This window comes from Melanostigma gelatinosum (assembly GCF_949748355.1).
Source record: "Melanostigma gelatinosum genome assembly, chromosome: 2".
NCBI classification, from domain to species: domain Eukaryota; kingdom Metazoa; phylum Chordata; class Actinopteri; order Perciformes; family Zoarcidae; genus Melanostigma; species Melanostigma gelatinosum.
The window spans coordinates 1,594,513-1,608,551 of NC_136635.1; the positions used below are offsets into that span (position 1 = coordinate 1,594,513).

A 14,039-nucleotide genomic window follows, 5' to 3' on the forward strand; every position below is an offset into this window, starting at 1 on the left:
AATAAACAACATGAGTACAGCTGCAATTGATGAGACTTGATTTGGGCTTTCTTCATCTTGCTTGGGAGTACGGTATTCATTTCTTTGCATCGGTGGAAGCAAGGCAGTGTGCACGGTGACCGCACCGATACAAACAGCAAGGGGTGGTCTGCAAAGATAGCGGTCTTTTACCGTGAGTTCATGATTGCTTGAATGAAATTCAAATATTGCTGACTAAATTAAGGTTAAATAAATAAAATGACATAAATACAGATTTTCAGACAGCAATACCTTTAGTGATGAAGAAGGTTTCTGCTGGAATCAGAATGGTTGATGTGCTCGAGCAGCTTTACTGGGCCTTTAGAAGAACGACTCAGTGAGAGTGTGTTTGTGTGTGAAAGGAAACATCTCCACCATCTTGTTGTTTCCTCTGAAGGAGATGGCTTGGATGGATAACATGTTATGTCAAATGCATGCTTTACACATACCCGCGCACACACACACACACACACACACACATTAATTCAGCGAAACATTGAGGCCCAGGCCCATGCTAGGGCACCCAGCACATTCATCTGGCTTACATTAAATGACAGTTTCATCCTCATCATGTCTCGGGTTCCTGGCAGATGTGACTGAAATGTATTGTTGTTTTAATTCAACATGCACACAACAATGTCGGGAGAAGAGACAGAAGGAGTCACCGGGGAAATGAATCATTATAAATGGTACAGTGGGGGAACATCGTTAGTGCAATCATGTTTGGTTAAAGTGGAATTTTTACACCACAGTTATAAATACACTGGGATTTGTAAATCATTACAGAATACAATGATTCAGACAAACTGGTGAAGAACTCTCATTAGGAGTATAGTGCATCGTGTTTTACCAGGCTGTAACTGGAAACATTAAGAGAGGGGCAGAGGAGAAAGGAGAAAAGAAAGGAAAACAGAGGCTAACGTTAGGAACAGCAAATCCCTGCAGTCCCCTCATGCTGGAGAGCAGGTGGATGACTCCAGATCAGTGAAAGCCTGTGCCATTGTGCATCCCTAACCATGGCTGTTATGCTCTGCTGCTGAAGGCAGAGGCAGTGTGGTGCGATACAAAGTCATGTGACTTGGATTAAACTGCTTTATATTCTGAGCTGCATCTTTGTGCTTTAAATACAATGCCTCTCTAACAAAGTCAGGCTGCAGGGTGTGCCTGTGGGCTTGTATTGCTATCTTTCTGAGGACCAATTTCAGTCTTAAAACCTGTTGAACTCTAACATACCCATACTAAAAAGAGTCTATCTCTGCAACCACAAGGCGTATTTGAATAATGTTGGTGTTATAATACAGGGAACACTTGTGGGATTTGTTCAGATGTGTAAATATCAGTATATATATATATGTTACTGGTTAAGAGTACATGAAGATGGGACACAGCACCAATTGAAATGTTTCAGGTTCGCCTAATAAAAAAGCACTTTTATTATTATTATTTCTTTGGAAAGATGCAGCTGCAGGTCTAAACCTCTACCGAATCATAGCACAATATGTGAACAGTGTCTCTGCAAAGCTTGACTTTGATAAAGTGAAGCAGAACAAAATCAGAGAGGTTTTAGTCCAGAGAGGTCAGGCGAGGTCACCAAAATGGTCATTTTGGAACCAGCTGTTCCATTTAAATTTTCTATACTATATAACTATATATTTCACTTGTTTTATCACTAATGGTGTTAAATACATCCAAATACAGCAGTTTGGCTTCATTTGGAGAGCCAGAATCCTCTCTGAGCTCTCTGTGTAAAGGATTTGCTTTCCTATGTGTGTACTCAGGGCTCTATCTCAGCAGCCCATTGGTCGATTTCAATGAATGACCTGTCTTTCGACGCGTTAGAGCCAATAGAATTGAGCTATAGCCACTTGGAAAAGATTGACAGCACTGTTCGCCAGTCAGAATCAACAAAGCACCATCTCTAGTGAAGCGTAAAATCCGATACGCCGAAAGTCAAATCCTCCCCTGGTTGAGATTACACCCACTGTATTCACGGAAACAGATTTATGACAAACAGGACAGCCGTTGAACAGATATCTGAGATAAAAAAATGGGATTTTATGCTTTGTCTTCAAGAAAACGGCGAAAGGTGAGGCGCATTTCTGATGATAATCAATAAAGCGGTTTGTGTTTCTGGTGTTTGTTGGCTTCTTGGCTTTCACGGAGATACATATTGAAGATATCTCCGGAATCTGTGTAGAATTGGCTTGCTTTCTGGTACAGGTGAGAGGTTCATTTAAGCCACTGGCCACTGTGCTGTGTTCCCCTGGTGCCGCTCTGCACTCTGCATGTATGGAACATATGATTGGTGTCATTCCATTTACTGAGCTGCTGTTTTCATAATTCCCTGTGACAGCTATTTCAGAGCTTCGAGACCTGTGATGTGATATTTATTATTCACCACACCTTCCTATCTATATCCGACTTTACTCAGCTCCTATGCATGCACCGCTGCACATACATGAATAAAGATAGCAGGTGCACTTGGAGATGCCCACTCTTTCCCTTGTATTTGTCACTGTGCTTAAATAGCAGTGGTGTATAAAGTACTCAAAAGCCATACTTGAGTAAAAGTAAAGATACCTTACTGGAAAACTACTCTAGTAAAAGTAAAAAGTCACCTATTAGAATACTACTTGAGTAAAAGTCTTAAAGTATCTGATATTTATTGTACTTAAGTACAAAAGTACTTAAGTATCAAAAGTAATTTTCTGATATTAAATGTACATCATAACCTGAACATGAAATGAACATCATAACCTGTTCATTGAAAGTAAAAGTACAAGTAAATGCTGTTAATAAAAAAGCAAAGGGTCAGCATTTTGAGAATTATGAAGTTTATTCTTTTAAGTGCTGTGGCACCATGACCAAGGACATGGAGCTGTGTTGAACATAATTGGGTTGGCTGTGATCCATCCAGGAGCAACAATGTTCAACACAATATATTGTACATAAGTATACTTTTGCATCTACTATGAACTTATCATCATAATTCTCCGAAAAGCAATATGACACTATGAAGGAGTTGTAACCGTGCGTTTATAAGTATGCTCATTAGACTAGAGCAGGGATTCCCAAAGTGGGGTGGCAGTGGGGTGGCAGCTAGAGGCAGCTCGCGCACCCCTGGGGGTGCGCGAGCTGCCTCTAGGGGGTGCGCGAGAGGAAAAGTGTAATGGCGGTCTGATGGTGTAATAATATTAAATATAAAAAGAAAATGTAATTTTAATTTAAAAACTGTCAGGTGGGACATCTGAAGCTATCAGTCGTAAAAGAGGAGAGGGACAGAGAGAGAGAGAGGAATCGGAGGTGAGGGGAACGGAGAGGTGCGTTATTGGGGAGAGACCGGGAGAAGAAATCGAGCCAGAGTCAGAGGAAGATGAGACGGCGCAGACTGGGAAAAAAAGAGGAAATATGATGAAAAGTATCTGTGTCTGGGCTTCACTTGGATTGGCAACGCAGATTCCCCAAAGCCACAGTGCGTGGTGTGCAGTGAGGTTCTGGCTAACAGTCTGAAGCTCTTATTTACGTCGCCACCTGAACACCAAGCATGCCAGTGCAAGTCAAAAGCCCCTTACATATTTTAATATCGAAATTGGAGGAGTTACAAAACAGCCAAAAACAACTGCAGTCTCATTCATGTGTTGGTCTATAAATGACGCACTACGGGCTTCATATCTGGTTACAGAATAGCGAGAAAGGGGCTACCGCACACAATCGCCGAAGACGTGAGCTTGCCAGCTGCCAGAGAGATGGTGGAATGTATGATTGGGGAGAAAGAAGCAAAAAAGTTGTGCATGATCCCGGTGTCCAACAACACTGTGTCGCCGCATCGATGCTTTGTCCGAAGACATCCTGGCTGCATTAGTCGCTCATTAATTGTAAATTAAATGTGATAATCTGCCTCTGAGCCTGTGCGTGTGTCCTCGCATCCTGATTGCTCTTTAAAAGTGACGCCTTGTGTCACTGAAAGTTATTGAAACTTTGTTGCAGTGTTTCAGGGCGTTTTCACACCTTCAGTTCGTTTGCTTTGTTCCGATTCAGGGATTAATATGATACAATGTTGCAGTTGCTCCTTTGTTCGGTTTGTGTTCACACTGCAACATTTAACAGCGGACTAAATCTTGTAAACAAATGTCACGCGCGAGCAAACTGTTCTCTCATTGGTCCGATTCTTATGCGGCTATGAAGGCTTAAAAGGCTCTGTTGCTTCTTTTTTTTTTTTTTTTATTAAGGGGGGGGGGGGGGGGGTGCGCGAACCCGGTCGGGATGTAGAAGGGGGTGCGCGGCCTAAAAAGTTTGGGAACCGCTGGACTAGAGGATATAGAGACCAATGCATAATATTATGTTCAGCAAAACATATCCACTTGATGCATCAGGTCAGTGTTTAGAGAAAGGACACCTGCCTTGTCAACTCCTGTGGGCCTGATTTGAACACAACAGACAAAGGTTTTGCTCAAGCTGAATCTGCAATTGGGCGACTGCTACCATCATAACTCCATCTGATCATCCACAACATGACTCAAATATCAAAACATGATCAATACTAAAGCAGCAACCCAGTCATTACTTGAAAGTGAAACATGTCCTGTTCATCTTCAAAAGAAGTTGGTTTTCAAAATTGCGAGAATTCAGTCTCGCTCTTCTTGGGCTGAAGACTAGTCCTGCGATGCTAAATAGTCTTTCACAGGCCGCTGAGGCAGGTAGAGGTGTGTTCAGCGTCACAGACAGCTTGCGCACAGCTGCGAAGAATTCCCAGAATGCTGCGCTCTCGCGGCTCCTGTCAATCCGTGTATATAGCTATAGCTAACGTTAGCCAACTAGTGCTGCACAACTGTCAACACTTCCTCAGCTCACTAACTCGCTAGCGATCCACTGGTGTTGGTCTTCGTCACCACCGTCGTTTGTTGCGGGAGTAGCAGGTGCTTCCATTTCTGCTTCCATCATGAAATCAGTCATCGTAGAGTGGAATTATACTCATGTAGTTGCCCGCTAGCTTATAGCATGTAGCATCCTGGGAATCAAAACACCGCGGCTTTGAGAGCACTTGTTTGCAATTGTGCATTAACGTGATTAACCAATGATTTAACTTGCTGCTAGGACCACTGATTCACCAAACCTGCTGGCTTGCAGTCTGTGTTCCACCACAGTCCCCGACGCTGCTCTCATGATTCATTTTGTTTCTAAAGAGATTTGATTTTGTAGCGAGTAACGAAGGTTTCAGGGGAAATGTATCGGAGTAAAAGTATCAGTTTTCTTTGCAAAATCTAGTGAAGTAAAAGTAAAAGTAAACAGAAATATAAGTAGTAAAGTAAAGTACAGATACCCAAAAAAACTACTTAAGTACAGTAACGAAGTATTTCTACTTCGTTACTATACACCACTGTTAAATAGTGATTATTTCCCTCCATTGCATTTCAACAAGTACACACTGTCCTGGGAAACACGTATAACACCTGTACAGTAGTCAAGGGTAGTGTTGAAGCGCTTTGAGTGGTCGGAAGACTAGAAAAGCGCTATACAAGTACAGTCCATTTACCATTTACCAGTTATCCTGCACTGTACCACTAATTTGATAAGAAGTAGGTTGAAAAATCAGTTGAAGGATCCGAACAAACAAACATTTTACTCATATTTTTTAACCTGAATTTGGTTTTACTCTGCGAACAAAGAGTCAGACCATGGAAACGCAAACGATGAAGGCCGATCGGTTCTCTTAACGTCAACACACAACCTTTAGTGCACGTGTCAAGAATCCGACGGTAATTATGCTGACTAACAACATTGCTACACAGATATTAGTGAATGAGGCACAATTGGTTCATGCAAGAACCATCTCATGTTCTTATGATAACTTTCTTACTTTGTTTCCGACGGTAATCTGGTACGAGTGAGCCCTGACAGATTCAGCAAACGTGATGAAAGCCGCCTGTGCCCCACATGTCCAGAAGCGTTCATTCATGGAAACGGAACCAGAGAATAAAAAGATAACTTTACAGTTTGGGAGATTTTAGTCCTACTTTTGGAGATCCATGAAGTAAACTCTCGTACCATAATATGTGATGTTGTACTGTCAGGGGTTGTAACAGAGAATGGCCCCCTGGACAGTGACTTACATAAACCTGCATGAGCAAAGAGCCTTCCATCTTTCTCTGCCAATATAAGGACGCTGTCTAAAGACACGCCCTCTTCCATGGGCCGGACGCGATTAGGCAACCAAAAGAAGTAAGTCTGCCATGACGCATCTGGTTACACTTCTCACTGACCTTAGAGGCAAGTTATCCTTCATTTAGTGCATCACTTCAGTCCTTTTGCAGCTTGAGATCTTCATATTGATATTGTAGTGTTATATAATAGCATCAACAGCCAATTTAGCAATTTAGCCAATAATAGCAACACAAAGTGCTTCAAAGTAATGAAATATACTATCCATTAGAGATAAACTCATTTTAGATAACAGCAGAATAATGAAGCTTAAGCGTGAATTCAGTCAGGAAGACTATCTCTACACTCCTTTTCATTCATAATCTCTCAGTCTCTCTCTCCCTGTTTATTCTATCAGCAGAGGGGCGTTCACTTTAAAGTAACCAACCAGATTCTGCACAGTTTCCTTCAGCCAATCACATCGTTGCTGTCAAACTTTAACAATGTTCTCCTCTCTGCTGCTGTCAGTTGTCATTGCAGCACAATCAGATGCGACCCTCCTCCACCCCAGTCTCCTCCAGTCAGCATCAGTCCTGCTCCTCATTCATCATCGGATTGCAACAACTCCCTTCACCACCACCACCACCAGTGTCTGGACTCCAGGGGGATTAGGCCTTATACTGACCTCAGCATCACTACCCCTCCATTACCCTGATTCAGGATGGAGTCCAATAGCCAAAGACTTTGCACGATTCAAATTTGTATGCATAATAAATTATTGTTAAATTCTAACGAAGTCTCTCCTGATTGAAATGTCACAGGACTCTGACGACTGGTCTGGACCTCGCAAATATAAAAATACGAGACAATTGGTAAATGTGGTAAATTCTCCGAAATGACTATGAATATTGAATAAAACAAGATTGCTACATTGTCATTGGCAACAGTGTCACATGTAAGATTAAACTTTTCCCCCTCTGCAAACATAACGCTGCTTCTTCATTTCACATATGATCAGAGTTTTAGTGAAATCATATTATTGGCATCCTGGTACTTAAATGGTCCATAATGTATAACATATAACCATAACGTTCCCAGAAAAGGGAGAATAACAGCAATACTGACATGTAACTGAGTACATTTGCCCAAGTAGAAAGTTGAATGACAATACAGTAGTGTTCAGTACTTTACTTGACTATTTTCATGCTACTTTCTTATTTTACTCACTACATTTATCTGATGTACGGGTCGCATGGGATTGAAGAGGTTGAAGAGTGCATGCGCTTTCTGCATGTGTCTTACCTGCAGTCCTGCCGTGGGTTGGCCACATATCCTGGGTAGGCTCCATCAGAGATATCATGGCACATTTTGCCATCTCTGTCAGAAGGCAGCAGAGTCCCGGCTCGCACTATCAGACCCAAACAGTGGTCAAACGTATTCCTCTCTTCTGGACCATCCTCCGTGAAGAAACAGTGGCCTAGTGTGTCATAGCCAACCACGTCCTTCACCTGGGAGCCAATAAGAATGTTACTGATCACGGTGTAGACAGCATGTCGCACGACTGCAAATCAAAAACAAATCTAACTGGAGAAATAATTGCCACCAAAGAGCGCAACTTTCTACTAAATGCACTATTATTGAAGATTGGGCGGTCCTTCTTTAGCTCCTTCATCATGTTTTGATCTTTGACTTCTTGCCAAGTGACTGAGCACTGTGAAGACCAAGGCTGAGAGTCAAACAGCACTTCAGAGTAGCCATCCTTTTTTCTTGGGCACAGTTCATGGATTGAGAGACTGGATACTGTTTCTTAAGATGGCGCCCCAAACATCCAGATCACGTTGCTCATTGAGAGCATTTGCAAAAAAACATTGTTTATGTTTCCACGTTTTTCTGGGTCCAGAGGATTAGAATGAGTCCTTCCTTGGCAGAGCCGGCTCACTTCCTGCTGGCTCCCCACACACATGAACGACTTAACGCACTTCTTTGTGACAGCATTTTTTCATTGGACCCAATAAATTAATCTGTGATAATACAATGTTCTGGGTTTTTTTGGAAAAAAATATGAATTTCTTTTTTCCCCTTTGTAATGGTTGTGTAAGCGAGATCACGTGTAATGAGTGATGCTGACAGCTGATTTCTCCTGCTTCATATGTGAGTGCTAGGCTAACTGGCTGCAGGCAGTAGCTTCATATTCATTCTGCAGAAACCCAGCAAGAAAGCTAATAAGTGTACTTCCAAAAATGTTGAACATTTTTCTTTAATCATGTCCCTTAAAAATCCTTCAAGGAGAAACAGAATAAAAAAATGAATTGAAATGAATAAACATTGTTAACTGACCAGCAGTCCGTTGGAGCTGTGGATGGTTACGCAGCGGGAGAAGGAGTGGTGGATGGAGAGATCGCTGACAGAAGTCGGGGGGTCGTAACCTCCCTTCTGGTCCACGTCTCCGTTCATGTGGAAATGGACCGGGTAGTGTCCCATTGTCTGCTGGCCCATGTGCTGCAGCTCCACCCCGGATATATGAACGGCCCTGAAGCCCCGTTCCACCTGATAATGACAGAAGATCGATTTGAGTCACCCCTGCAGGGTGATCAGGTGTTGCACCACTCAAATAATAACTGTTATTGTAATCTGTGGGCTCAGCAAAAGAAAACTTAAGGGGTGATGAAAATGTATCATCGGATATGATAGGTTGCCCGGGGGGAGAGAGGCATGAAGGCAGCAGGGATACAATCACAGCCTCCGTCCTGCTCTTCTGTCTCTCAACTGTCTTTGTTCCTCCTGTTGACAAGGCCTCAGATTATAACTGTGTCTCAATGCAGGGGCTGCATTCGGAGACCAGTTGTGTCACAGCGCTGCGACTAGGCCGCCCCATTTCGCATCTTTGTTGAAGACTCCTTCAAATGCAGCCAACGAATGCGGCCTTCTGGTGCCAGATTCGGTGGACACATCTGATGGATCCTTCGCGGCCCAGCATATCCCGAGATGCATTGCGTGCCGATGAAAATTTTATTTGAACCAACATGGCGGCGAGTGATGCGGGAGCTGGAGAAGCGGCAGGATTCACTTTTAAATGTAAGTATTGGGTTTCAACTCACTCGAATGTCACCGATACTAATGTTAAAGCAAAATAAGAGATCTTATAACATCACACGTGTGTTAAGGTGATCGGATAAGTTACATGACGTTCGTGACTGACAAGCGTGCATCCGACCGTAGTAAGCCTTGTAAAGTAACTTTTAATAACTTCACTTTCAAACCTCAGAGGTTGAATAATATCTTACTGAGATTGTGATGATTTTACAGATGATTTATACTTTATATCACATACATAAACGGACCAACAGGAGCTCAGGTAGACAGGTTGTGAACCTGAAATATCACTTTAAGTCCGGTAACATTAAGATTAATTACACGAATACACCGCCAAAGTTCTCCTCTCAAACGGGTCTTGGAGGAGTACTGCTCGTGGCGCGGGCACTCGCCTGTAGAGACTTCTCCTGACGAGAACGCGCAGCTAGGGGGGCAAAATCTTTTTGGCCCCACGCTGAATCTATTTGAGGACGCTGATTGGCTAAATTGTATGTCACTCATTTATATATTCAATCAGCAATTGGCTAAACTGCTTCATAGACCCGTCTCTTTTGGGCAAAAACGATTTGGCCCCCCTAGCTGCGCGTTCTGAGACGTGTCGTGCACACAGGCAGAGAGGACGAGCAGGAAAAGCATATATTTTGCGCAGATATCATATTTTACACATATTACTGGGTACATTCCATAGTTCAAAAACACAAATATTGACAATTTGTATAATTTATTATTATTATAATTCTTTTTTTTTCCTTTTTTTTTTGTTGTGTGGCTCAAGGTGGGGCCATGCCCCATGGCCCTCTATTGACCAGCCGCCACTGATTACTGCATCACAGTTTCGTATTGCACTGCTGAGAAACGGCTTTGTGCCTGCTGATTGGCTGATGATAATGCACCTTGCAGGCTGTGCCAGGTCTGGCCCCAGTCTCCTTGTTCTGAAGCAAGTCACTGCTCAGTGCTTGTCCTCAGGCAGCACACAATGACTGCTGGTGGAAGCTGGTTCATATGTGAATCATCTGGTTAACTGCTCTGTAAACGACATGGTTAGGACAACAATGTACCTTCAAATGTCCGCCAAAAGTGTCAAAGTCGAAGAATTGGCAGGCCTCGTTGCCATAGCAGCCGGGCTCCATCTCACCACGGACCAGGATGTTACGGGTCAGCAGGGCCACCTCCGCCCTCATGTCCACCCCATCCACTTCCTCACCCATGTGGATGAACTGGGCCTTACCTGCACACACACACACACACACACACACACACACACACCTCAGCTCAAGGTCTCAACATTTAAACATTAGAACCAACATAGAGACTGTTGAATAATGATGGCTCTGCAGGACTGTTTCTACCAAACGGTCCATTCAAAAGAGCTGAGAGTGTACACAGATGTCCACTCTCACCAGACACTGCGACAAGTAGAGTTTGTTGTTTGTTTGTTATCTGTGTGTGTATGTGTGTGTGTGTGTGTGTGTGTGTGTGGCTGAACAGATGTTTCAGATACTTGCACATAATGGTGAAGCTTAGTCTGTTGCACCACTTTTTCTCTCTTTAAAGGAGAATGGGCAGGCTATATAATTATAGTGAACAGATAGAGGCACATTGATGCATAACACATACACATACCCTGTAACTCCAATACTTTGAGTTGCTGACATAGTCTTATGGAGTTCACGGTTCGGATCGATTCACGGTTTTTGAGTCACGATCGGATAATTTTTCGGATCAGCAAATAAAAGGGGAGGAGACAAATATAACTTTCCATTTATTAATTAAAGAACTTCAAGAACACTTAAAGCAAAGAACTTTGGGCTACAGTCTTACATGAAAACAAATGTTGTTGTTGTTGTTGTGCCTTGGCCCCCGTCGCCGACAGACGGGATGGTGGCGCTTCATGTGTGGACACGCCGATGTATTGCCTTTATCGTATGTCTTTCTCTTCAAAATGCCTAGAAAACGCTTCAAAAATACTCAATTAATCCACGGTTCACAAGTTTCACTTCCTGTCTTTGTGGTCTTACCTCCTTCTTTCTGTATATATGTCCGAGTCAGTTACTCATTTTTGGACTCACCTGCTTTGTAAGTTTTGTTTTGGATATTTCTTTATCAAAATCACTGTTTATCATCCTTCTGCTCCCCGTGTCTATCTGCATTTGGGTCCATCCCAAGTTGTCTTTTTGCCCGATCGTGACCGAACCAAACAATGCCGGCATCCCAGAAGCAATAGAGTGTGACGTGTAACACAATAACGTCTGCGTCTAGCCTGTGTGTGCCAGAGATGTAACTGTTTGCAAGTCCAAGTCAAGTCTTTGAGCTAGAGTTCAAGTCAAGTCTTAAGTCTTTAAGCTAGAGTTAAAACAAAGTCTCAAGTCTTTGGTCACAAGTCCAAGTCAAGTCTAAAGTCTCTTTTGGTTGTAATATCATCTGCTGCATGCCATCCAATCTGTTTAGAACACTGCACAGCTCAATCAACAATTCCATGCATGTACTGTATTATCATCACCCATAATCTACAGTATTAGCATTCAGTATTAGCATTCAGTATTAGCATGTCACAAAACTGGAATTTCTACATTTGATACAATGCCTTGAAAAATATTTATTTGTATCAATTATGTTATTTCTGATACCATGGGTAAAAATTTAAGAAAAAAACATAGAGGGCATAAGGTCTTCAATTGTTCTTAAAATATTAATATAACAAGACCAAGTTAATCCTTAGAAGGCCAATTTATGCCTCAGCAAAGTGCCCACAAATTACAGCTCTGTTCCACTTGCCCTCGACTCCTACACATTCACATCCAGAACATCACAAATGTGCTGATTAGGAAAAACAATGTGATGCCAAAAACAACAACAAAGAATTGAATTCTGAAAGACAGAAGATCACACACCCACATGCTGAATCTCCTTTTCACCTCCTACTCGCTTTATCAGCAAAGGACTCAAAAAGTACAAATGAACACTATCATTACAGCTCAGATTAAAAGCATCAACAGGCCAGACTTAAAGACCTTTTTAGATATAGAGATAGGATTTACTACAGTTTACCATCAATGCCTTTTGTAAGTCTGTCAGGTTATCCCAAGAATGTGCTTTTTCCTGGGGATGAATAACCGGCAGTAATCCCTCCAATGAAAAACGCTTGAATGGGTCGCCAAATATACTCGGACGGCCATTAATATAGCTAAGTGGGCCACGCAAGTAGAGTCTGTGCGGGAAACATTACAGGATATTCAGGCAGCAGACCGCTGTTCGTGTCTTGTGTGAACCCAGATCAATGTTGCCTTACCTTTACCTTAGTTACGTAACAAACAAAGTAATTTCAAGGTAACAAACCTGACCATAGGTTAGCTGCCTTAAGCTGGAAGTTTATAATGAAAAGAGACTGTAAGTTTCCTGTAAACATAGAAGTCTATTTTGAAAAAAACACTATTGTTAGGTATAATGTCCTGCTGTGAATGTTTGTGCATATGTGTGTATTCTATGTCTTTGAGTTCTATGTGCAGCTCCCTTATGAGTGATTGAGGGCACCTGGATGAAGGTGTGGGTTTGACCTATATAAACGCCTCCTTGCTCCGCGCTAGCTCTCACACCTGCCTGGCACCAGACCCTGGTCTTCAGTTGGATTTGCACATTACGTTTGTTTCATGTCCTGCAATAAACTGTCACCTTTGGTTTTTGGATCTAACTTGGTGTTGTGTCCCTCCTCATGTTGCGACTTCCGAGCCGGACCCTGATACGTCCAAAAGTGACACAAGAGGAGTACCTTGAGCGGCACAAGAGGGGTACCTAGAGCGACACAAGAGGAGTACCTAGAGCGACACAAGAGGGGTACCTAGAGCGACACAAGAGGAGTACCTAGAGCGACACAAGAGGAGTACCTAGAGTGACACGAGGGGTATCTAGAGCGACACAAGAGGGGTACCTAGAGCGACACAAGAGGTGTACCTAGAGTGACACAAGAGGGGTATCTAGAGCGACACAAGAGGGGTACCTAGAGCAACACAAGAGGGGTACCTAGAGCGACACAAGAGGAGTACGTAGAGCGACACAAGAGGGGTACCTAGAGTGACACAAGAGGAGTACCTAGAGCGACACAAGAGGGGTACCTAGAGCGACACAAGAGGGGTACCTAGAGCGACACAAGAGGAGTACCTAGAGAAACACAAGAGGGGTACCTAGAGTGACACAAGATGGGTATCTAGAGCGACACAAGAGGGGTACCTAGAGAGACACAAGAGGGGTACCTAGAGCGACACAAGAGGTGTACCTAGAGTGACACAAGAGGAGTACGTAGAGCGACACAAGAGGGGTACCTAGAGTGACACAAGAGGGGTACGTAGAGTGACACAAGAGGAGTATGTAGAGCGACACAAGAGGAGTACGTAGAGCGACACAAGAGGAGTACCTAGAGCATCACCTGAATTAGAAATGATCATACACACATTTATCTCTTCACGCATTGACTACTGCAACTCACTTTTCACATCACTCAGTGTATCTGCTCTTAACCGTCTGCAGGTCATCCAAAACGCTGCCGCCAGATTACTCACCAGGACAAATCGACGGTCTCACATCACCCCCGTACTCCGATCTCTCCACTGGCTCCCTGTAGCATCTAGGATACACTTTAACATTCTCCCCATCACTTACAGAGCACTTCACGGTCAGGCTCCGACTTATGTAGCTGATCTACTTCACCCCTATTCACCCGCCCGCACTCTCAGGTCAAACGCTCTAGGTCTTCTGTCAGTCCCACGCACACGATTTAAGACCCGTGGTGACCGAGC

At 43.2% G+C, this 14,039-nt stretch overlaps 1 protein-coding gene across 1 annotated transcript in view; it reads right to left on the minus strand.

Annotated features, from left to right (window-relative positions):
* Positions 1-14,039, minus strand: part of cemip (cell migration inducing hyaluronidase 1) — a 206,771-nt gene that overhangs the window by 61,944 nt on the left and 130,788 nt on the right. The window contains exons 12-14 of the mRNA XM_079287577.1: positions 10,308-10,477; positions 8,494-8,703; positions 7,459-7,664 (exon numbers count right to left, since the gene is read on the minus strand). Coding sequence (XP_079143703.1) covers positions 7,459-7,664; positions 8,494-8,703; positions 10,308-10,477 — 586 coding nt within the window. The remainder of the gene's footprint in view (positions 1-7,458; positions 7,665-8,493; positions 8,704-10,307; positions 10,478-14,039) is intronic.